This window comes from Oncorhynchus nerka, linkage group LG23 (genome assembly GCF_034236695.1).
Source record: "Oncorhynchus nerka isolate Pitt River linkage group LG23, Oner_Uvic_2.0, whole genome shotgun sequence".
Lineage (NCBI taxonomy): Eukaryota > Metazoa > Chordata > Actinopteri > Salmoniformes > Salmonidae > Oncorhynchus > Oncorhynchus nerka.
The window spans coordinates 30,695,447-30,721,406 of NC_088418.1; the positions used below are offsets into that span (position 1 = coordinate 30,695,447).

The 25,960-nt window shown below is 40.2% G+C and overlaps 1 protein-coding gene across 1 annotated transcript in view; it reads right to left on the minus strand.

The window, feature by feature from the left end:
• rundc3ab (RUN domain containing 3Ab) overlaps window positions 1–25,557 on the minus strand; it is a 35,626-nt gene extending 10,069 nt beyond the window's left edge. Inside the window, exons 1-8 of the mRNA XM_029629687.2 lie at window positions 25,186–25,557; window positions 22,339–22,454; window positions 22,046–22,173; window positions 21,723–21,808; window positions 12,849–12,938; window positions 12,517–12,597; window positions 4,710–4,878; window positions 3,950–4,107 (exon numbers count right to left, since the gene is read on the minus strand). Of these exons, the coding sequence (XP_029485547.1) occupies window positions 3,950–4,107; window positions 4,710–4,878; window positions 12,517–12,597; window positions 12,849–12,938; window positions 21,723–21,808; window positions 22,046–22,173; window positions 22,339–22,454; window positions 25,186–25,298 (941 nt within the window). The 5' untranslated portion in view covers window positions 25,299–25,557. The remainder of the gene's footprint in view (window positions 1–3,949; window positions 4,108–4,709; window positions 4,879–12,516; window positions 12,598–12,848; window positions 12,939–21,722; window positions 21,809–22,045; window positions 22,174–22,338; window positions 22,455–25,185) is intronic.
• Between the last annotated feature and the right edge of the window lie 403 nt (window positions 25,558–25,960).

Here is a 25,960-nt window from a genome sequence, read left to right on the forward strand (position 1 = left end):
ACTCGCATTAACATCTGCTAACCATGTGTATGTGACAAATAAAATTTGATTTGATTTCAAAAGGACTGGTGCGCCAGACCACGATTCCAATTTCCCTCACAGTTGGTCACAACCACCATGAACGGATCACTTTCTTCAGCTTAGAATCTCCTGCACACCCCGTAGTTTTAGGTTTCCCATGGATACAGCTGAATTACCCCAGAATATCGTGGACAGAGAGGAGGTTGTTGGGTTGGTCGCAGGAGTGCCAGGGGATGTGTCTGATGTGTCAATCTGTGCCACCTCCGTGGAAAGTCCGGACCAGGCCACCCACGTCCATATCCAGGAGGAGTACCGGGACCTACAGGTGGCCTTTTCGAAGACTCGTGCCACGTGCCTGCCCCCTCATCGCCCATGGGACTGCACTATCGATCTACTGTCTGGTTCTACCCTCCCACGGGGGCACATCTACCCTTTCTCGCATGCAGAGACCGAAGCCATGGAGGCCGTCGTCCAGGAGGCACCTGGTTCCAATCCCCACTCTATCAAAGTATATACACTACCGTTATGGAAGTATATACTACAGTTCAAAAGTTTGGGGTCACTTAGAAATCTTCTTTTTTTTAAGAAAAGCCATTTTCTTTTGTCCATTAAAATAACATCAAATTGATCAGAAACAAGGTGTAGACATTGTAAATGACTATTGTAGCTGGAAATGGCAGATTTTTTAATGGAATATCTACATAGGCGTACAGAGGCCCATTATCATCAACCATCACTCCTATGTTCCAATGGCACGTTGTGTTAGCTAATCCAAGTTTATCATTTTAAAAGGCTAATTGATCATTAGAAAATCCTTTTGCAATAATGTTAGCGCAGGTGAAAACTTTTGTCCTGATTAAAGAAGCAATAAAACTGGCCTTCTTTAGACTAGTTGAGTATCTGGAGCATCAGCATTTGTGGGTTCCATTACAGGCTCAAAATGGCCAGAAACAAAGACTTCTCTGATGAAACTCGTCAGACTATTCTTGTTCTGAGAAATGAAGGCTAGTCCATGCGAGAAATTGCCATGAAACTGACGATCTTGTACAACGCTGTGTACTACCCCCTTCACAGAACAGCACAAACTGGCCCTAACCAGAATAGAAAGAGGAGTGGGAGGCCCCAGTACACAACTGAGCATAAAGACAAGTACATTAGAGTGTCTAGTTTGAGAAAGAGACGCCTCAGAAGTCCTCAACTGGCAGCTTCATTAAATAGTACCCGCAAAACACCAGTCTCAACGTCAACAGTGAAGAGGCGACTCTGGGATGCTGGCCTTCTCGGCAGAGTTGCAAAGAAAAAGGCCATAATCTCAGACTGGCCAATAAAAATAAAAGATTAAGATGGGCAAAAGAACACAGACACTGGACAGAGGAACTCAAAAAGGCCAGCCTCCCAGGCCACAAGCACCAATGAGGAACGAACTGAACACTGTCCCAATAAGGGTTCTCATAGGCATGTGCTTATTGGGCCAGTAGAGTTAGGCCCTGTCCAGAAGAAACCCTAACCCCTCCTCCCTAGGCATTACACTTATGTAGATGAAACAACTTGATAGGTGTAAGCAATAGGGTGAATGCACTTTGAAGTAAATCTCAGCTCTGTTAAAAGTGCACACAAGAAAATATATTTTATCGATCAGTGATTCAGGAGTATCATTAAAACATGTTAATATGCCCAACCAACATTAGACAACTATAAAGAAAGGCCTTAAATAGCTGAAATAGGTCAATCAAATCAATGATCAGAATAGTCATATTAACCAATACTTGACATGGACATGGTGTCATACCATAGCGGGAAAGATCGGAGTATGAACCAGGAGATTGTGAGTTCAAATCCCAGGTGAAGACAAGTTGATTAATAATTACCGTATAAAATGCACAATGTAATCAAGTGTGAAAACGTGTAAAAACACTGTATATTAAAAGTATCCCTTGCCAATAGACAAAGCGATATGAATGGATCAGTTGTTCACCAATCCGTGCCTTGATTGGCTCAGCAACAGTGACGTGATGTGTACATTTTTTTGTGGGGGGACACAAATATTCTTGCAATGTTCCCATGAAACATGTCTAGAACATTAAAATACTATGTTCTGAGAACATGGCAACCATATTCTGTGTATTCCATAATTTGGTGTGTCTCAGGTAACTCTCTAGAATGTCCCATAATTCTTCGAATTGGTTTAAGATCTGGTGACTGAGATGGTCATGGCATACGGTTTACATCATTTATGCTCATCAAACCCTTCAGCTTTGTATTTACTGCAGTTTACGTTGTGGACCTAAACCATGCCAGGAAAATACACCCCACACAATAACAGAGCCGCCAGAACCCTACCCAGCTAACAATTCTAGGGAGAGAGAACATTTTTGTTATGTTACCCGTAATGTTCCCCTAAGGTTTTCCATTAGTTAGGGAAACTGCTAAGAATGTGAGAGTATATACTGTGTCTGTAAAATGTATATAGGTTCAGAACTTTTGTGAAACAGCACAGTTAAAAATATATGGCAAATATATGGCAAATGTACAGTTGAAGTCGGAAGTTTACATACACCTTAGCCAAATACATTTAAACTCAGTTTTTCCACAATTCCTGGCATTTAATCGTAGTAAACATTCCCTGTTTTAGGTCAGTTAGGATCACCACTTAATTTTAAGAATGTGAAATGTCAGAATAATATTAGAGAGAGTGATTTATTTCAGCTTTTATTTCTTTCATCACATTCCCAGTGGGTCAGAAGTTTACATACACTCAATTAGTATTTGGTAGCATTGCCTTAAAATGGTTTAACTTGGGTCAAACGTTTTGGGTAGCCTTCCACAAGCTTTCCACAATAAGTTGGGGGAATTTTTGTCCCATTCCTCCTGACAGAGCTGTTGTAACTGAGTTAGGTTTGTAGGCCTCCTTGCTTGCACATACCTTTTCAACTCTGCCCACAAATGTTCAAAGGGATTGAGGTCAGGGCTTTGTGATGGCCACTCCAATACCTTGACTTTGCTGTCCTTAAGCCATTTTGCCACAACTTTGGAAGTATGCTTGGGGTCGTTGTCCATTTGGAAGACCCATTTGCACCACACTTTAACTTCCTGACTGATGTCTGAGATGTTGCAATATATCCAAATTTTCCTACCTCATGATGCCATCTATTTTGTGAAGTGCACCAGTCCCTCCTGCTGCAAAGCACCCCCACAATATAATGCTGCCACCCCCGCGCTTCACGGTTGAGATGGTGTTCTTCGGCTTGCAATATCTATGTTTGGTGGGACATTGACACGTATGTTTCTTGCCTAGAACACTAATATCTTACACTTAGAAAAAAGGGTTCTAATAGGGGTTTTCCACTTTTCCCCATAGCATAACCCTTTTTGGTTCCAGGTAAAACCTTTTTTGGTTCAAGGTAAAACCATTTTGGGTTCCATGTTGAACTCTCTGTGGAAAAGAGTTCTATATGAAACCCAAAGGTTTCTACTTGGAACCAAAAGGGTTCTACCTGGAACCAACAAGGGTTCTTCAAAGGGTTATCCTATGGGGGACAGCTGAAGAACCGTTTTAAGTTCTAGATAGCACCTTTTTTTCTAAGAGTGTATGTTCTGAGAACATGGCAACCATGTTCTGTGTATGTTTTGTGGGACGTTGATGGAATATTCTCCTAACCAACAGAAAACTGGACACATGAGTGTTCTTGCAACGTTCCTATGAAACGTGTCTAGAACATTAATATATAGCATTCTGAGAACATGGTAACCAAGTTCTATTTGACATTAAGGGAACGTTCTCTACAGTTGTGGGAATGTTTGTTGTTAGCTGGGTACCTGTATGTGTCTCTCTAGTTGTGTGTATTGTGTGTGTATGTTTGTCTACATGTACGTCACATGCATGCTCGTGTCTGCACGTGCATGTGTGTGCGTGTGTGTAGCCACTCACAGTTGCTCCTGCAGCTCCAACACGATGGCCTCCAGCTCCCTCTTCTCCTGCTGGCTCTGCTCCTCCAGCTCCACCAGCCTCGCGTTCAGCTCCTTGTTCTCCGTCTCCACGTTTGTCAACTGGGATTCCCGCAGACGCACCAGCTCCTCCAAATAGCCCTGGAGACAAGCACACATCAGGGCTGTTTTTTTTCTGGAAGAAAACGGGCTGAAATGGAGTCAAATGGGGAGGTACTTGTCAAATAAGAAACTTGTTTTTGTTGTTGTTTTGAAACGTTTTGCTACAGTGTGCCCTATGACCCAGCTACACATATTCAAAGATGCCTTCCATCTACTTCTGTCTTATCAATGAGTCCTATGATAGACTACAGAGAGCAATTTGTGAGCCAGATTATCTCTTGCAGATGAGGCATTTCAAGTTATGGTTGGGCAGGAGCAGCATCTTCATAAGAACAAACTGTGCAATAACATTCAGCCCTGATCTCTGAGGTAACAGTCATTTGGGGCATGCCTGGGCACGTGTATACACCACAATATAGACCTAGTGTCTAGTTTGTGATTATATACCAAGGGCTAGTGTACAAGGATACACCTATGACCTAGTGTACACCTCGGAGCAACCTACCCTAGGGAGCAAGTGAGCTGTGAATAGTTATTACAGTGCTTTAGGACACCCAACAACGACTATCTTGTCCCCTGTACTTGAGTGCCACTCATAGGCTTACTGTGGGGATCTACAAAGATACAAAATGGCTACCCACCTTCTGAGCGTAGACAATCTTGAACCTCTGCTCCATCTTGCGGCACTTGTTGGCCCAGCTCTCCTCGTCGGTGACCAGCGGGACGTAGGGGTGCTCAGGGACACTGTCATCACTCGTGCTGCTGTCGATGCTCCGACGGTCGTCGTCGTCATCACTCAGGTAGTCATAGCTACACAGACAACAACAGATGTCAATAATAGGCCTATTTAGGCTATGTAATTTTGGGCCCGTTTCCCGAACCCAGATTAAGCCTAGTCCTGGATTAAAAATCTTTCTCTATAGAGGATCACCATTAAAAGCATGTTTTAGTGTTGGCCAACGCAGCCGTTTTTATCTCAAAATCAAATCATTTCTGGGTAACAATCAAGTATCTTACTGTATAAGCAACTGCAGGTGTAAAATAGTAAATAACGGCTACTTCTCAGAGAGTTTTGAATTGTCAAGAGGAGTTAAACAAGGGTGTCATCATATCTATTCGTTATGGCCATCGACATGCTATCTATTAAAATCAGATCCAATAACCACATTAGAGGATTAGAAATCCAAGGCTTTAAAATAAAGGTGTCCATGTATGCCGATGACTCAAGTTTTATATTAAGTCCATACGCTAGATCCCTGCAATGTCTCATTGAAGATGTAGATAACTTTTCTGTACTCTCTGGACTAAAACCTAATTATGATAAGTGTACAATATTACGCATTGGATCTTTAAAAAATACAACTTTTACATTACCCTGCAGTTTACCTATAAAATGGGCTGATGGTGAAGTAGACATACTCGCTATTCATCACAAAATAAATAAATAAGCTCTCACCATGAATTTCAATAGAAAACTTGTAAAAATAGACAAGATCCTGCAACCATGGAGAGGTAAATACCTGTCTATTTATGGAAAAATTGCCCTGATTAACTCCTTAGTCATATCTCAGTTTACTCACTTACTTATGGTGCTGCCTACTCTTGATGATTCGTTTTTCAAATCATATGAGCAAAAAATATTTTGATTTATCTGGGACGCTAAACCGGACAAAATAAAACGTGCCAATCTATATAATGAATATGTATTGGGTGGGTTGAGATTATTAAATACAAAAGCACCAAACCTCTCTCTAAAAGCTTCACTCATTGACAAGTTTTATTTGAACCCTAAATGGTTCTCAAGTAGATTACTAAGAAAAGCTCATCCATTGTTTAAAAATGGCCTATTTGCCATGTCTCAGATTTTCCATTAACTGAAAATTAGACTTTTTTCAAAGTATCTCTCTTTTTCAAACAAGCATTGTTTGCTTGTTTGGCAATTTCAATTCCATCCCCCTGAAAATATATAAATATTACAACATATATTATGGCTGAACTCAAATGTGCTGGTTGATAAAATACCTGTATTTATGGAAAATATGTTTGAAAAGGGTATTTTGTTCTTAAATTATATTGTAAATTGGAATGGTAGAGTTATGTCCTTCATGGAGTTATCAGAATTGTTTGGGAAGGTCTGCTCAATCCAAGAGTACAACCAATTGATTACAGCATTACCCGGATGTTGACAACTGTGCCATACAGATTGCAAAAGAGTTGGGAAGAGATTTTTGATGTACCGATTTCATGGTACAGGGTGTATGAGATGATATATAAACCAACGCAAGATTCAAGACTTTGTGCTTTTCAGCTAAAATTATTATATAGAATTCTTGCCACCAACAAAATGTGGAATATTTGAGTCATAAAATCATGGAAGCTCTGCGATTTTGTTGTGAGGATACAGAATCAATAGACCATTTATTTTGGTATTGCCCTCAGGTAGCCTGTTTCTGGTCTCAGGTTCAGGAATGGTGGAAAATGCATAGCATTGATCTAAAATTGACCCTAGAAATAGTATTGTTAGGAGATCTGGAGAGACCGGGTCAGTTAATTACTAATATACTAATACTCTTAGTAAAAGTATTTATCTTCAACTCGCAATCTGTGGATTCAATTCGATTAGATAGATTGAAATTGTACGTTAAACATCACAGCATAGTTGAAAGCTATGTGTTGCGTAGAAACCTGAAGTGGGTGGCCAGCAGAGATAGATGGGATGGGCTGAGGGAAGCTGAAGCATGTGGAATTGGAGACAAATGGGAGTGGAGTTGCTGTGTGGGAGATTGACCGTCATTCTAAGTTTTTTAAATTTGTTTAAATAAAACATAATAAAAAGTACATTTGGGATGTTGGTGGGAATGGGATCTTGGTGGGTTCGGGTTCACGTTTTTTGGCCTGGTGGTAGATCGGTCAACGTGCCCTTGAGCAGGGCATTGACACTGGATGCTTCTGTGTGTCGCTCTGAATGGGAATCTGTTGGATGACTGGTATGATGTTGTTGTTGAGCTGCTTCACTGCAAGTATTTTGTATGTTAAGAATATTCAATAAATACATTTTTACAAATATTTTAAAAAAGGGCAACCATGGCATCCATGACAGGAGACGTGTCCATCTATGATGTAATGTTAAACGGGTAAGATAGTCTAGCTAGCTACATTTTCTGATATTACATGTTTCTAATTTTGACAGAAAGTGGTTTCATTTCAAGTTAGTGTATTGTTAGCTAGCTACCTAATGTTAGCTGTCTGGCTAGCTAATGTTACATATATGATCTTATTATTTGTATCTCAGAGCCATTTGCTTAGCTAGTTATATCATAATGTTAGCTAGCTAACATTGAACCTGGTTGGTTAGCTACCTGCAGATTGATGCAGGGTAGTAACGTCATGAGTTGGGATTATGGTTCATTGTTTAGCTAGCAGGCTAGCTGGCTACATGTCTTAACAAAAGACTCTACTATGCAAGTTTTGAGTGCGTTCGAAAATTCAGTCTGGCCAGTCTACTCTGATTTTAGAGCCCTCTCATCTGAGTGTGCCAGAGCACAGAATAACTGATGAATTTATGAAAGCTCAACACCCGCTGAATTTGGCCGGTGTCAGTAAAAAAGTGTAAATACATTGTTTTCAGCAGCACAGTTGCAGTCACCAACGCTCTGGATAACTTGAAAACAGCCTAACGAGCTCTGCTAGGGCGAGTAAAATGGTCAGAGTTTGGGTGGGGGCTAAAGCTTAAGCGGGTGTGAATGATGCTCAATGGGTGTAGACAAAGAGGAGTTCTCAAGGCAAAATATTCAAAGGCCATTTTCTCAAAAGTAAGGATACAAGTTTATCAACTTTCAAAGCAGAATTACTTTCCCATTGTTCCTCAAATGCAGTGTATGATATACCATTTTGTAGCTCTGTGTCTCTGCTTTTATCCAATGTCAAGAACACCATTTAACATTTTGCTACATAAGACCGAATCAAGGCGGTCGGTCACAAATAGATAGATATTTGTGGGCTATACTCGGCCTAGTCTCGGCCTTGTCTCAGGATGGTAAGTTGGTGGTTGAAGATATCCTTCTAGTGGTGTGGTGGCTGTGCTTATATCCTTCCTGTTTGGCCCTGTCCGGGGGTATCATCGGATGGGGCCACAGTGTCTCCTGACCCCTCCTGTCTCAGCCTCCAGTATTTATGCTGCAGTAGTTTATGTGTCGCGGGGCTAGGGTCCGTTTGTTATATCTGGAGTACTTCTCCTGTCTTATCCGGTGTCCTGTGTGAATTTAAGTATGCTCTCTCTAATTCTCTCTTTCTCTCTTTCTCTCGGAGGACCTGAGCCCTAGGACCATGCCTCAGGACTACCTGGCATGATGTCTCCTTGCTGTCCCCAGTCCACCTGGCCGTGCTGCTGCTCCAGTTTCAACTGTTCTGCCTGCGGCAATGGAATCCTGACCTGTTCACCGGGTGTGCTACCAGTCCCAGACCTGCTGTTTTCAACTCTCTAGAGACAGCAGGAGTGGTAGAGATACTCTTAATGATCGGCTATGAAAAGCCAACTGACATTTACTCCTGAGGTGCTGACTTGCTGCACCCTCAACAACTACTGTGATTATTATTATTTGACCATGCTGGTCATTTATGAACATTTGAACATCTTGGCCATGTTCTGTTATAATCTCCACCCGGCACAGCCAGAAGAGGACTGGCCACCCTTCATAGCCTGGTTCCTCTCTAGGTTTCGGCCTTTCTAGGGAGTTTTTCCTAGCCACTGTGCTTCTACACCTGCATTGCTTGCTGTTTGGGGTTTTAGGCTGGGTTTCTGTACAGCACTTTGAGATATCAGCTGATGTACGAAGGGCTACAGTGCCTTGCGAAAGTATTCGGCCCCCTTGAACTTTGCGACCTTTTGCCACATTTCAGGCTTCAAACATAAAGATATAAAACTGTATTTTTTTGTGAAGAATCAACAACAAGTGGGACACAATCATGAAGTGGAACGACATTTATTGGATATTTCAAACTTTTTTAACAAATCAAAAACTGAAGAATTGGGCGTGCAAAATTATTCAGCCCCTTTACTTTCAGTGCAGCAAACTCTCTCCAGAAGTTCAGTGAGGATCTCTGAATGATCCAATGTTGACCTAAATGACTAATGATGATAAATACAATCCACCTGTGTGTAATCAAGTCTCCGTATAAATGCACCTGCACTGTGATAGTCTCAGAGGTCCGTTAAAAGCGCAGAGAGCATCATGAAGAACAAGGAACACACCAGGCAGGTCCGAGATACTGTTGTGAAGAAGTTTAAAGCCGGATTTGGATACAAAAAGATTTCCCAAGCTTTAAACATCCCAAGGAGCACTGTGCAAGCGATAATATTGAAATGGAAGGAGTATCAGACCACTGCAAATCTACCAAGACCTGGCCGTCCCTCTACACTTTCAGCTCATACAAGGAGAAGACTGATCAGAGATGCAGCCAAGAGGCCCATGATCACTCTGGATGAACTGCAGAGATCTACAGCTGAGGTGGGAGACTCTGTCCATAGGACAACAATCAGTCGTATATTGCACAAATCTGGCCTTTATGGAAGAGTGGCAAGAAGAAAGCCATTTCTTAAAGATATCCATGAAAAGTGTTGTTTAAAGTTTGCCACAAGCCACCTGGGAGACACACCAAACATGTGGAAGAAGGTGCTCTGGTCAGATGAAACCAAAATTGAACTTTTTGGCAACAATGCAAAACGTTATGTTTGGCGTAAAAGCAACACAGCTCATCACCCTGAACACACCATCCCCACTGTCAAACATGGTGGTGGCAGCATCATGGTTTGGGCCTGCTTTTCTTCAGCAGGGACAGGGAAGATGGTTAAAATTGATGGGAAGATGGATGGAGCCAAATACAGGACCATTCTGGAAGAAAACCTGATGGAGTCTGCAAAAGACCTGAGACTGGGACAGAGATTTGTCTTCCAACAAGACAATGATCCAAAACATAAAGCAAAATCTACAATGGAATGGTTCAAAAATAAACATATCCAGGTGTTAGAATGGCCAAGTCAAAGTCCAGACCTGAATCCAATCGAGAATCTGTGGAAATAACTGAAAACTGCTGTTCACAAATGCTCTCCATCCAACCTCACTGAGCTCGAGCTGTTTTGCAAGGAGGAATGGGAAAAAATTTCAGTCTCTCGATGTGCAAAACTGATAGAGACATACCCCAAGCGACTTACAGCTGTAGTCGCAGCAAAAGGTGGCACTACAAAGTATTAACTTAAGGGGGCTGAATAATTTTGCACGCCCAATTTTTCAGTTTTTGATTTGTTAAAAAAGTTTGAAATATCCAATAAATGTCGTTCCACTTCATGATTGTGTCCCACTTGTTGTTGATTCTTCACAAAAAAATACAGTTTTATATCTTTATGTTTGAAGCCTGAAATGTGGCAAAAGTCGCAAAGTTCAAGGGGGCCGAATACTTTCGCAAGGCACTGTATATAAATAAATTTGATTTGAAATTTGATTTGAAATTAAGAGAGAAGAAACCGCAACGAAATTACGTCTATAATCAATAGAATAACTGTTAAATGTGCCTGGCTTTATAAATCATCCATATACAGTGCCTTCATCCATATTCAGACTAGAGGTCGACCGATTAATCGGAATGGCCGATTAATTAGGGCCGATTTCAAGTTTTCATAACAATCGGAAATCGGTATTTTTGGGCGCCGATTTTGCTGATTTAAAAAATATATATATTTTATTTTATATACCTTTATTTAACTAGGCAAGTCAGTTAAGAACACATTCTTATTTTAAATGACGGCCTTGGAATGGTGGGTTAACTGCCTTGTTCAGGGGCAGAACGACATATTTTCACCTTGTCAGCTCGGGGATCCAATCTTGCAACCTTACAGTTAACTAGTCCAACGCTCTAACCACCTGCCTCTCATATCACTCCACAAGGAGCCTGACTGTTATGCAAATGCAGGGTCTGAACAGTTATGTAAAATAAGGTATTTCATTTTTATTTATTTTTTTACAAATTTGCAAACATTTCTGAAAACCTGTTTTTACTTTGTCATTATGGGCTATTGTGTGTAGATTGATGAGGGAAATATAGTATTTAATGTGAGTGAGAGGTGCTTCAGAGCACGGCGATTGGCAGCCGGGAGAAGGGAAATATAATTATTATGTTCAGCCCAAGGGCACCAACGGCCACTGGCCACAAAAGGCATGGATTCTTTTAGGGGCATTTCGGCCACACAAGGGGGATGCCGCCGGAAAATTCGAGGCATTATCCAGTGCTTGTCAAATTGTGAATGAGAGACTCATCGAGAAACAGCTTGTGCCTTTCATGATACTTTTCTCAAATCATCATTAGAGTCGCATCATGCAACCTTAGAATGTATTAAAAATCAAAACATATAGCCCAATGTTTGTATTACAACTAAAGATGCATAAATAACTCTAAATGAAGTATATAGGAGTACCCGTTTCTTTGTTAACCGCTCAACACAGCTCACTCCCTCAAATTGTTGGAGAAAATATCCTTTCTATTTTATTCAGCTATGTTCAATTGTATTTGTCCTACTATAAAATATTGCCACCGAATCTTGTCTGTTAAATGAACTAGTGTAGCCCACAACTATGTGGCATTAGGCAGATCTGTGCCTAACATAAGGACAAGAGCATGCTATTCTGTTCTTCTGAAATAGACTACATTTTGCTCATATCTTGTTTCTTAAGACCTGTCTAAAATAAATAATGGATTCATTGTGATGGAGTAAGCTATATTACAGGGATTTCTTAGACTTTTTAAAATGTAGATGTTCCAAAGGCCTGCTTGTAGGCTATGCTAAATGTGTTTATGTTAATGAACGGTAACTTACTGCGAGACCGGCAGTTACTTGCTTGACAATCACTGGCTGACAAAATGTCATGACCGCCACAGCTCTAGGAACAACCCCCCTAAAATTCAGTTCAGTTGAATTTCATTCATACTGTGTGTCCCGTTCTATAGTCATTTATCAATGAAAGCAAATGAACACACATCCCACTGGTTGAGGAGCTGGACCACGCATGAGAAAGTCATTCCTTTCCACAACAACGACACACTCCCAGCAGTGACTTATTGGTGAGATGCACAACACAAGGACAATGTTTCAATCCCCATTGGGATCTTACGCTAAAAACAAGGACAATATTTACCCCGTCAAAGATTCCAATAAAGATCCATATTATTTACTTAGGATTATTTGTAAAAAAAAAAATTAAAAACTTTAAAAAACGAACATGTTCAAACCTCATGATTATTTAAACTGTCTAACACTATCATAACACCAGGTTGTAATACACAAGGTTGTTTATGTTTCATGGTCATTTCAGTCTTTATAAACCATGTATAAACAAACAATGTATTGTCCAATGTTTGTTTAATCAAGATTGTGGCTTTAACATAGCTCTACATTACCTCTGTGTGAACTTTAGGTATGGCGTGTAGTCGATGACAGCAGAGGATTTTCCATCCAGGGCCTCCCCCTTTAGACAGAAACTGTGGACAGAAATTCATAACCCAATCAAACACCAACCTATGGACAGCAACCTTGTCATATGTCCATCACAGAATAACAAGGCCCTCTTGAGTTCCTCTCCTGGTGTCTCTCTGCCATTGTTGCTGTAACTTCCTCAAACTTTCTCAAGGCCTTGTTTTTGAAAAGCATTTTCTGACAAATGCATTTTTTAAAAGCACTAGAAAAACAATTGATTTCTCTGATTTCATCGAGCATGTTCTCCCAGCCTCACCTGAAGTCTATGGCTCCGAGTCCAATAAGCATCCCTGTTAGGACCGTGGCTTCTTCCCTTAGCATGATGGCCCCATCACCATAGAACCTCCTGTAGCACACACACACACACATAAATATAGGTGTGTCAGGTACCCTAGGTGTTTGTTGGGATTGTTAGTTGTCATTAAGGTTGTGGCGGTCATGAAATTTTGCCAGCCGGTTATTGTTATGCAAAAGACTGCCGGTCTCACGTTAATTCATATAAAACAGGTCAGCATCTCCAGGCCTCCACGGAGTCCACACATACAAGCCACAGATGCACGCATTTAGAACATTTTTAAATATACACCATCACAATAAATCCATTATTTTAGTCAGGTCTAAAGAAACATTATGATGTGAAGAATGAACAGAATATGGAGGGCCTACTGTATGTTATCTGGCTATGCTCAATGCCATAGGCTGTAGGCGTGTTAATTTAGCTGACAAGATATACTTATAAATCCTGTGCCATTATTTTATATTATACAATTTATAGTAAGAACAATATAATTGAACTTTTCTGAATAAAATAGAAAGGATATTGTTCCCGTTCTAGAGTGAGTGTGCATATGAAGTGGCTATGTTGAGCGCAAAAGGGTTTGAAACAGGGCCTATATGCTTGATTTAGAGTTATTTGGCAACTTTAGTTGTGAATGATACAAACCTTCGAAAGTCTTATAAATCAAAACATATATAGGCTGCATGATGCGACTATAGGCTATTGATGATTTGAGAAAGTCGCAAAAAAAGCTTGTGCTCTGCTCCTTGCCTCATGCTGCACAGCTGTTCTCTCTTCAAGAGATCATATGTTAACCCACATGATGTCAGCTGGTCCTGTTGTGGCAGGGCTGAAATGCAGTGGAAATGTTTTTGGGGGATTCAGTTCATTTGCATGGCAAATAGGGAATTCATCTGATTACTCTTCATAACATTCTGGAGTATATGCAAAATACCATCATACAAACTGAGGCAGCAGACTTTGTCAAAATTCATATTTGTGTCATTCTCAAAACTTTTGGCCACGACTGTATATCCACAGTAAAACGAGTCCTACATCAACATAACCTGAAAGGCCGCTCAGAAAGGAAGAAGTCATTGCTCCAAAACTGCCATAAAAAAGGTTTGCAACTGCACATAGGGACAAAGATCGTACTTTCTGGAGAAATGTCCTCTGGTCTGATGAAACAAAAAATAGAACTGTTTGACCATAATGACCATCGTTATGTTTGTAAGAAAAAGGGGGAGGCTTGCAAGCCGAAGAACACCATCCCAACCGTGAAGCACGGGGATGGCAGCATCATGTTGTGGGGGTGTTTTGCTGCAGGAGGGACAGGTGCACTTCACAAAATAGATGGCATCATATGAGGGAAGGAAAATTATGTGAGGCAGGAAAAGTATGTGGATATATTGAAGCAACATCTCAAGATATCAGTCAGGAAGTTAAAGCTTGGTCACAAATGGGTCTTCCAAATGGACAATGACCCCAAGAATTCTTCCAAAGTTGTGCAAAATGGCTTAAGGACAACAAAGTCAAAGGATTGGAGTGGCCATCACAAAGCCCTGACCTCAATCCCATAGAACATTTGTGGGCAGAACTGAAAAAGCATGTGCGAGCAAGGAGGCCTTCAAAACTGACTCAGTTACACCAGCTCTGTCAGGAAGAATGGGTCAAAATTGTAGAAGGCTACCCGAAAAGTTTGACCCAAGTAAAAAAAAATTAAGGCAATGCTACCAAATACTAATTGAGTGTATGTAAACTTCTGACCCACTGGGAATGTGAATAAATAAATAAATGCGGAAATAAATCATTCTCATTTCACATTCTTAAAATAAAGTGGTGATTCTAACTGACCTAAGACAGGGAATGTTTACTAGGATTAAATGTCAGGAATTGTGAAAAAACTGATCTTAAATTTGGCTACGGTGTATGTAAACTTCCGACATCAACTGTGTGTATATATATATATTGGTCATGCCTCCCGGGTGGTGCAGCAGTCTAAGGCACTGCATCTCAGTGCCAAGAGGCTTTACTTCAGTACCTGGATCGAATACAGGCTATATCAAATCCGACCGTGATTGGGAGTGCCATAGGGCGGTGCACAATTGGCCCAGCATCATCTGGGTTTGGCCGGGGTAGGCCGTCATTGTAAATAAGAATTTGTTCTTACCTGACTTGCCTAGTTAAATAAAAGGTTAAATTTTAAAAAACTAAAATAACTCATCTTCATTTTAATTTGACTTTACAAACAACAAGATGGCTTAATTGGAGTCTATTTCTTCGGAGCCCAGACCTTGATAAAATAACAACTGGCTGAGGTAGTCAATGAGGCTTAACAGTCTATTAAAAGTTGGAATTGTTTTATTAGGCCTAGTTACAATTGCAACTGGTCAAAAATGTAGCATCCTACATAAAACAATCATTTAAAGAAAATAGGTCTGCACGTTCGAACTAAAACAATGTAACTAATAATGAAAAGCGTAAATTTGTAAAGTAATTGGAAAGGTAGAGACAAATTATTTGTGACATTGTGGTTACAATAAAGAATATAAACAAGATGTGATCAAGATGATGTTTTTATTTACAGTAGTGATGAACAACAGGTTTTCAAACACTTGTTTTTCACAAGTGTACTGTAGTACTGTAGCAGGTGTAGCACATCATGCAAATGTTTCCTATTAGCAGGACGATATGTTTTTTATAGCGCGGCTACTGTTGTGAAAATCTCTCGACTTGCAATGTATTCGATACTTAAGTACTCTAAAGTGTTACATTTTCTAACTCAAAACAACAGTACAGTATTTCTTCATCAACCATCTTTATGCTTTCGTTAATAAAATAACAAGAAAAAATACATTCAAATGCGGACGCTTATTGTAACTACATTTTAGTCGCACTTCCACCCAGCTCCACGACCACAGGTAAAACCTTGCTGAGATGATCAATGTATTTGTTGCATTGTTGTATCGTCAATTTCTCTTGCCAAAACATCTTGATGGCCTTGACCAGTTCATCTTTGCTTGTCGGCTTGGCAGAGTTACGGATGAATGTTTTCAGTTGATGCCAAACAAGTTAGATCAGGTTTAAATCAGGAGACCTTTTATGTAGAGATAAAAAAAAAAAGATATACCGTAGGCCTACCATGGGTGTTGTAGGTCTTTCATTTATTTATTTATTTTTGTTTAACCTTTATTTTACTACATGAAGGTCTACTTACTCTGCTGGCGTCTTGACTCAGTTTATGCCCCCATTTGCAATGCAAACCCGGGCGGCAGTGTGTTTTGGGCCATTGTCTGCATTTGGAGAAGAAATAAAGACATTTAACCTAACATTAGGTACAATACTAGAAATATACATGTAAATAGGTCTAAACATAACAAAATATTGCTATAATCCTACCTTGAAAGAAATGATGTGGTCCCAGAAACACCTTTCTGACATAGGGTCCAGCATATCTCTTGATGATTTCTTCCTCAAATAAGTCTCGAGCCATGATTCCTGAAAAAGGAGGCAACAGTGAATTATTGTGGAATACATAGCAGTCCGTGAGGTGTAGGCTACAATATTTGATGTACCTTTTGCTTTGTAAATAGCCAAACTTACCATCAAAAATCAAATGTGGGCCATGTCTCTTGCGAGAAATTGCCCCCCACACATTTGAGCGGATGCTTGGGACTCGGCTTGCTTGATATTCTTCCTTTTCTTCTGTAACAATTTTGAGCAAATTGCTCAAGGGCCACGGTTGATTCGTCATGTCATGTCATGTCATGTCAATGTCTTGCCAGCTTTGATCCATGCCAGTCAACAAATATCTTAAGAATATCATGTTCAATTATTTTCCATGATATTCTTAAGCTTTGTGTTGACTGAATATAAGCAAGTGATGTCTGCTAAATAATCAAGTTAGGTTTCTCCAGAAATAAATATGCTAAATAACAAACTGGCTTTATTTACAAATGAGTGAGAATGTCTCACCCCATGTTCAAGAATGGCCTTTTTCTCACTCACTCTAGGTTAAATGAAAACGAAATCTCCAAAATATCGTTACTTTTTAAACAAAGCGATTATTCTTATTATTAATTCATTTAGAATGATATAAAAGCCCCTTAGATATTGTCACGGATCTTAACGGAAAATGCTCCTTAGATATTAATTTAGCATCCTCCAATCCTCTAAATGTAATTTTTGTCAGTCACATCATTGTTTTTTTTTTTTAGATATACTGTAGGCCTACCATAGGCAAAATGAGTCTCACTAGTGTTGAGTAATGTGATGTCAAAAGTGGTGAAGGTCTTATTAATTTAAAAAGCATATTGAAGCAATGAGATTTCAGCATCATTTCGCGCTGCTCTGAGACAAGCATGGCGACTGGTCTTGATAAATCAATGAGATTTTCATTTTCACTGAATCTCCGTTTGGATATAGGTTAGACTAGAATTATAACATTTGGGTGCAGAAATGTTATGCTCTTAGTGTAACCTTTATTTCACTAGGAAAGTCAGTTAAGAACAAATTCTTATTTACAAGGACAGCCTATTCCTTCCTCCCCGTCTGGGAGTTGAACCCTGGTCTCCGGCGTGCCCTGCCCGCACAACACAGGGATTCTTTAGCTAAATAGCCCAGTACTGTACTGACGACCGTCACGTTGTACAGCTCCATATTTCCCGTTCCATCCTAACGGAAACCCAGAGGGTTTTTGTTTTTCTTGGAACAGAAACACCATAATATTAATCAAATCTAGAGTCGGCTTTCTATTCCGCAACAAAGCCTCCTTCACTCACGCCGCCAAACTTACCCTAGTAAAACTGACTATCCTACCGATCCTCGACTTCGGCGATGTCATCTACAAAATAGCTTCCAACACTCTACTCAGCAAACTGGATGCAGTTTATCACAGTGCCATCCGTTTTGTTACTAAAGCACCTTATACCACCCACCACTGCGACCTGTATGCTCTAGTCGGCTGGCCCTCGCTACATATTCATCGCCAGACCCACTGGCTCCAGGTCATCTACAAGTCCATGCTAGGTAAAGCTCCGCCTTATCTCAGTTCACTGGTCACGATGGCAACACCCATCCGTAGCACGCGCTCCAGCAGGTGTATCTCACTGATCATCCCAAAAGCCAACACCTCATTTGGCCGCCTTTCGTTCCAGTTCTCTGCTGCCTGTGACTGGAACAAATTGCAAAAAAAAAAAAAAAATCGCTGAAGTTGGAGACTTTTATCTCCCTCACCAACTTCAAACATCTGCTATCTAAGCAGCTAACTGATCGCTGCAGCTGTACATAGTCTATCGGTAAATAGCCCACCAAATTTTACCTACCTCATCCCCATACTGTTTATATTTATTTACTTTTCTGCTTTTTTGCACACCAATATCTCTACCTGTACATGACCATCTGATCATTTATCACTCCAGTGTTAAGCCTTTTGCACACAATGTATATAGACTCTTTTTTTTCCTACTGTGTTATTGACTTGTTAATTGTTTACTCCATGTGTAACTCTGTGTTGTCTGTTCACACTGCCATGCTTTATCTTGGCCAGGTCGCAGTTGCAAATGAGAACTTGTTCTCAACTAGCCTACCTGGTTAAATAAAGGTGAAATAAAAATAAAATAAAAAGTACCAGTCAAAAGTTTGGACACACCTACTCGTTCCAGAATGTCTCTTTATTTTTACTATTTTCTACATTGTAGTATAATAGTCAAGACATCACAACTATGAAATAACATATGGAATCAGTTAAAAACAAATTCTTACTTACAAGGACAGCCTACTCCTTCCTCCCCGTCGGGGAAATTGAACACCGGTATCCCGCATTCTCTAGTACAGACATGGCCTGCTCTCCCTTATGTAAGGAATTAGGCAATTTCCCATGTTTACTACAGTATGTATTGTCTATGTTTACTTGTCAGACAGCACAGTAGCCTAATAAACAAATGCAGGTGGCTTATATCTTCAAAATGCTTTAAATGCTTTATTTTACAAATGTAAAAGCATATATTGTACAGTACTGTATTTCTTCATCTGCATCTTTATGCTTTTATGAACAAAATAATGATAAAAATACTCTTTCAAAAAATACTGATGTTGATTTAGTTATGGATCCAAAACAAATTACTATGGGAATAAATCTCACTGATTTACAGAAATATTGGAACAAAGTTGTCTAATGAAGGCAAACAATTTAGAATCCTCCAATGCTGTAGCCTACTCCCAACTGTCATCCTGAGGGTTTCATTTTTCGCGGAATAGAAACACCATAATATTAATCAAATTTATTTAGCCAAATTTCTTAAAATCAATCCCATGTACTATGTTATGGCAAAGGTTTTACATTCTCTAGTAATGCCAAAATGGGAGACTATCAAATGCTTCTCAATGATGACCTCTGGTGGTCAAACTAGCACTAACCTTGCATTAAGGTAAAAAGTTACTGACAATTAAATAACGTGCCATAGAATGCGGTGTGCTGCAGTATGACACCACTTTTAAAGGAGGAATATGTAGATATTCCATTAAAAATCTGCCGTTTCCAGCTACAATAGTAATTTCCAACATTAACAATGTCTACACTGTATTTCTGATCAATTTGATGTTATTTTAATGGACACAATTTTTTGCTTTTCTTTCAAAAACAATGATATTTCTAAGTGACTCCAAACTTTTTAACTGTAGTGTATATTACTTTGTATATGTAAAGACACGATTAAATCAAGAATAGTCTAATGGGTGACAATATTAGCATATCACTTGTGAATTATATATTGTTATTTGTGAATGATGCCCAGCGTAAGGCAAGAAACAATCCCTTTTTTTGCGTGATTTTTCAAATCATAGTCGCACACCTCATGTAGCCTAGCCCATAGGCCTATATGTTTTGATAAGGTTTGTATCACAACTAAAGTGGCCAAATAACTTCTTAAAATGAAGCACATTAATCCGCTTTACAAGGGGTGTAGAGCCTAACTGGCATACATAAGTAGCACGTGAGTTTCCAGTTTGGGAAGATCATTTTCACATAAAAATGCACATTTATAATAAAAGCATTACATGCATAATCGCATTTGCAGTCACTTTTGATCATGTTTTTTTTACCACGAATGGAACATTTGCGCTTATAGCCTACTGCAGTGTACGCATTGCTGCTCTTATAATGTGAAGAAATAGCCTAATAGTTTATTTTTAAAATTTGCTAAACGTTCTGATCTGTTGCATCAGCCACATTGCGGAAAAAGCGTTTTGGGATGCTAGTGGTTGTATTAATTTGGGATCGATCGCATCACACAAATGTCCCAAACAATGTTTGGAATATGTATTTCTCGCACTGAATTGAATAGGTCAATTTTTGTACTATGGGGGATAGTAATTTGACACAGGCTAGTGCTTTTGCTGTTCGTAGGACTATGTGGACAGTTCTTCCAATATCTTCAATATGCACCTTGAAATTGGATAAGGAAGCGTGCAGTTGCATCCCCGATGTGTCTGTCTTCACTTGTAGCCTGTGAGAAAGACCCGATCACGTGATGGAGAGAAATGTGAGTGAGAGGTGATTCGGATCACGCAGCACTCAGGGAGAAAGGCACAACACAGCACTCTGGGCCATGGGCAAAAGGCATGGATTTTTTTAGGGTGCATTACAGCCACACACAGGGGATGACACCAGGAAATTTGAGGCAAAATCAAGTGCTTGTAAAATTGTGAGTGTGAGACTGAGGAAGTATGTTCAGCCTGCGCAAAAAAACAAAGCAGAGCTCACGCCTTTCAATCAACTTTTTTCAAGTCATCATTAGAGTCGCATCATGCAGCCTTACAGTGTATTAAAAATCTAAACATATAGCCCAACATTTGTAAAACAACTAAAGTTACATTAATAACGCTGAATTAAGCATATAAAAGTACCGCTTTCGCTCAACACAGAATAGCCGCATGTGAGCTCTCCCTCAAGTCGTTTGGAGAAAATATCCTTTTTATTTTATTTAGCTTTGTTCAATTGTATTCTTCATATTAAAAAATTATATAAAATAATGACATGGAATTATAATCAAATCTTGTCTGCTAAATTAACTAGTGAAGCTCACAGCCATTTGGCATAGCCAGATCAGGAAGTAACACCTCATATGCTATTCTGTTCTTCTGCAATAGACGATCAATTCCTTCATATCGTGTTTCTTTAGACCCGTCTAAAATAAATCATGTATTTTTGTGAAGGTTTAGGCTATATTACATGGATTTATTAGACTTTTTAAAATGTAGATGTTCCAAAGTTTTGCATCAGTGGCTTGTAGGCTATGTGTGGAGGCCAGGAGATGTGAAATGTGTTTGTGTAAATTAATGCTCAATTACCTTGAGACCGACAGTTATTTGCTTGACAATCACCGGCTGACGAAATGTTGTGACTGCCACAGCCCAAGTCCTGACTCATGATTCCCAGTGCAGCGGTAATACAGTCAAAGCAACAGCCCTAGTTGTCATGCACCCAGTTTGTGTGCCTGCATTAGTTGTTTGTGCACACTGTATGGTTGTGGCTTAGTTCAGGTATGGTTGTATTGTGGACTTTGGTGAACATTGTATAGTCATAGTGGCTGTCAATAGTTGCTCATGATCATGTGATGAGGTAGCCCCACCTGCGAACTTCAAAACCAGTCTCTGCCCTGAGGCCAAGATGGAATATCCTATTGGTCTAGCACATTGGTTGCTCCCGTGGGTCACATCTTAGACCGTTAGTCCAAGAGGAAATTCCCTCTTGGTCCGAGGGCAGACACTGGTTTTGACATTCGCAGGTGGGGCTACCTCATCACGTGACCATGAGCAACCATGGTTGCACTGTAGTCAGAGCATACTGCTGACCTGGTTGTCCGACTGTCCCTCAGGGCAGTGGATATGTATTCAGAGAGTCTCTTCTCCATCAGGGCTACTCGAATCCAGGCTCGACCCTGCAGAAGACAGAAACTATTAATCACATTTATTTATTTGTTTATTTGTCAGGGACCATGTACAACATGCCATTGCACCAGATTTAGCTTGATAGCTACATTTAATCTGTAGTCCCTGCCAAATGCCAGTGAGACAAACATAGCGCTACTAGGCTTTAAGTAAGTAAATAAGTAAGAAGTAAGTAAGTCAGCCAGTTATTCAGTCAGTCTAAGTAAGTAAGGATGCCGATCTCTTGCCTTGGCCCGCGAGGTGCTGATGTTCTCCATGTTCTCAATGCTGCTGATGCAGCTGTTCTGGACCTTTCCGCAGGCCAGCCTGATGAAGTCCCAGAAGCTGCGCTGTCCATCAAACCAGCTGCCCGACCCTGACCCCACCCAAAGAAAGGGTCACTCTCAAAACACTGCTTTTTGGAATACATCCCTCTTCTGATTGTGATACTTTAAAATGTTACAGTATGTCTTTGTGTACTGGCAACTATTCAAATGTATTTGATAATATGTCAATGTTCTATGGTTTATGCTAGTTTTACCTGTGAAGCCGTGGCTGAGGATGTGCTCGAGGACAGCTGCGAAGTTGATGAACTCCTCTGATGAGTCATCGATGGGCTCGGCGGTGTACTTCTCCAACAGAGTCTTCACTGAAAACCTATCAGGAAGAGAGAGATGGTTAGTTAGTAGATGGTCACTACTAAGTGATCCTTTTTCCACCAATCAACACAAAGATTGTTTCATGTGAATGTTGAGGGTGGTAAACAGACAAACAATTACAAACTATACTTGAAGCAACTTGTCATAATACCTTCATGAGACTATAATATCATTACAAATGAGGAAAAACAAATAATGATGCCAATAATTTTAGAAAGAACAGGAGTCTGTCAGGAAGCTCTCAAAAGAAGAGTCAATCAGCTTTTACCGGGTTGGCTCAAATTTACAACACTGCATGAATAAGACACTTCTAGGAAATTACTCAGTGAGGAAAGAAAACAGCACATGCTCCAACAAAAGTAATAACAGTATAATTTGTAAGTTCAATGTGACAAAGACGAGATCTGCCTATTGTAGGCCTATATGTTCCTCTACATACAATACATTTTTCCTTTCACCAATCTGTTGTTATGGTAACTAAGAGATATTTCTTGCAGAGCAAAACACTCATGCACTAACTTTTACGCTAAATAATTCAGGAAGTCCTTTCACAGAATGTCCAATGAGACAGAGCTATATTACTGGCTGAAAATAGCCATTTGTTCGCACTGGCCCCTGCTGAATAACCATTTCAAACCTCCTACATTTCCTAAGGTCATTAGACTCTGATGGGTAGGCTATTGCAGAGCAGATAAGGATACTATAATAGAGTCTACAGTCTTAGTGTTTTGTCTTGTTTTGCACCCTAAAGCACTGCTCAGAAATATTAGTGTGAGACTGTATGTAAATGGAGGGCCATTCATGTTCAGGTGGTCAGTCACTGTGATGAATTTCAGGGAGGGGAGCGAGCGAGCAGGCAGGCAGGCAGTCAGCCTCACACACACACACACACGGTTGAATAACACATCACAATGCTTATTCTAACGATAGTTTGGTAACAAGCCCAGGCAGAGAAGCAAGTGATTTCACTCTCCATTGTTCGGAGGGTAACAATGTCTCCTTCAGCTACACTGGGGCATCCCGATACAAGAGAATAATTGGTTGACAATACGGGAAGCCAGCAGTGCATATATTCACCTGATTTTTCATTGTACTTAAAAGGAGTTAGGGCAAGACACGATCATTTATATCCCTGGTTAGTTCAGGTAGTCATTTTTTTCTTTAAATTCTAATGTGATCAACTGGATCATAATGTAGAATATTCTCTATATTTTTTAGCTCTGATACAACTATAAGGACACTAGTGGCACCCCACACTACGGGCGGTAAATCATTGGATCTGATTCATTTGATTCAATGCAATTCGATCTTTGAGGACTGCAACCATAGAAATACAATGTATTTATGCTACTAATAAGATATTGTCAACTTCCTGTCTATGGTTATTTTGCTCACTGCTCAATGTCAATTTCTCACTGTCAACCTATGAGTGCAACTATTACTGATTTTGCACAGACATTTTTGGGGGTTTCAAATGCAACTGGAGCCAAGTCAATTTTTAGGCAACTAATTTCGAATTCACCGGTGGTATCTTGTGTGACTATAAAAGTCTGTCCGCGACCAGGCACAGTAAAATAATTTGTTTGCAAAAGTTACTGGCCTGCCTTACATCATAGAAGGTCCTTCAAAATATAATTACTATTGTGATGCATAATTGCTATGGTAATATGGAATGTTCAGTCAATGAGCCCCACTGGGCACAGACGTCAATTCATTGTCTATTCTACATTGGTTCAACGTAATTTTATGAAATTAAATTACATTCAAACAACATTGATTGAACCAGTGTGTGCCCAGTGGAGCATTATGGGTAAGGTAGTCAGTCTACAGTTTCCAAATTGGCCCACAAATGCACACATCATCTGCATTGTGACAGCACTGTTACCTATGGCAACTGCGGCATTCCAAAAACAAAACCTGGGAAAAAAAACAATAATACAAAACACAGCGGAATATAAAGTGGCCAGGGGCATGTAATAGGGTGACGAGCTTCTTTTGAGCCTAAAATGAAGACCAATGCTGCAAAATTGTGGGAGGCGATTCCCCTGTTCTGTGGCTTACTGTATAACACTATAGAAGACTGGAACCTTAAGACTAAGGACCACTTCTAAGGACATTGCATTTCCAAGGACTCAACATTGCAATAGCCTATTACTCATCTTCCAATTGTAGGCAATTTTAATGGTCTCCTGAGCCTATGTATCCTGACTCCCTGGGGTACCAGCTGCTATGCTATGTCCTTGCCCATAAAAGGTTGTCGTCATAGCAACGACACCATCCGCGAGGAGACATGATGACATGAGATGACATGAGACACTCTCAACTCACAAGAGCCAGGTCGATGGAAAGGATTCAACTTTTTTTTAAACAGTCAAGCTTGTGCTGTGTTAGTCTATTTGTAGTTTCGCTCATGAACATTAAATAATAAAGATATGCCCCCCCCATCCAAGTAATCTTGTTACAGTATAGGCCTATGGATGACGTAATTGCTTCACAAGCTACAGTATGGCTGCTGTAGCCTATCTTGCAAGTGCTCTGTATTGAAGGGGTGGTGGAAATGCTGGGTCTCTTAGTTTTGAAGGTTGAGTGTAAATGTCAAAATGATTCATAAGAAAAACAGGAGATAGCACATCACAATACGCTATTGTAGACCTGAACCTAAGGAGTGAGCGAAATCTATAGGCACACCCATTTTGTAATAGCCTACATCTTAAAAATGCGCACATTACCTGCAAACGGCGATGAGGTTCTTGCGCTCCACCGCAACACTCCGAGAAATAGAGGATGTTTTTTTTGAGACATCAAGCATAGCCATAGTTGCCTGCACACAACTCGGCTCCATACGGAGATGGCGGCACCGCTCAGCCCACTGTTATGAATCCTGCACCACAGGACCCCTCCCTGCCCAGGCGATGCTCCTCATCCACTTTTCTGTTGTTAGGGGTAAAAAAAAGATGACACTTTTTTAAAGACACCCTCGCATGCCTCCACGTTTAAGTCTACAAGCTGAACCTCGGGACCTGCATTGACAATAACAGAGAGCCGAATAATCTATACCGGTATTCCGCTCTCCCCCTGCTCTCTTCTCTTTCTGCGAAATGTCCTTCCGTAGGACGAGGGTCTCGACAAAGAACCGGTTGGGTGATTGGTTTAGCTTTCTTGAGTGCGTGACGTCACACAGAAGCTATACTGTCTGTTATTTTTTTTTAAATATTTTTTTATTTAACTAGGCAAGTCAGTTAAGAACAAATTCGTATTTTCAATGACGGCCTAGGAACTGGCTTGTTCAGGGGCAGAATTACAGATATTTATCTTGTCAGCTCGGGGATTTGATCTAATGCTCTAACCACTAGGCTACCTGCCGCCAAACCACTAGGCTACCTGCCGTTAGCTAGCTCATCCACTGTCATGAGCAGTAGCGCATACCTAATGATCTGGGAAACCCAACTTCAGCTTTTGATCGCTAAATTAATTGGGAAATAAATTAAAGCTTCACCAGCTCTA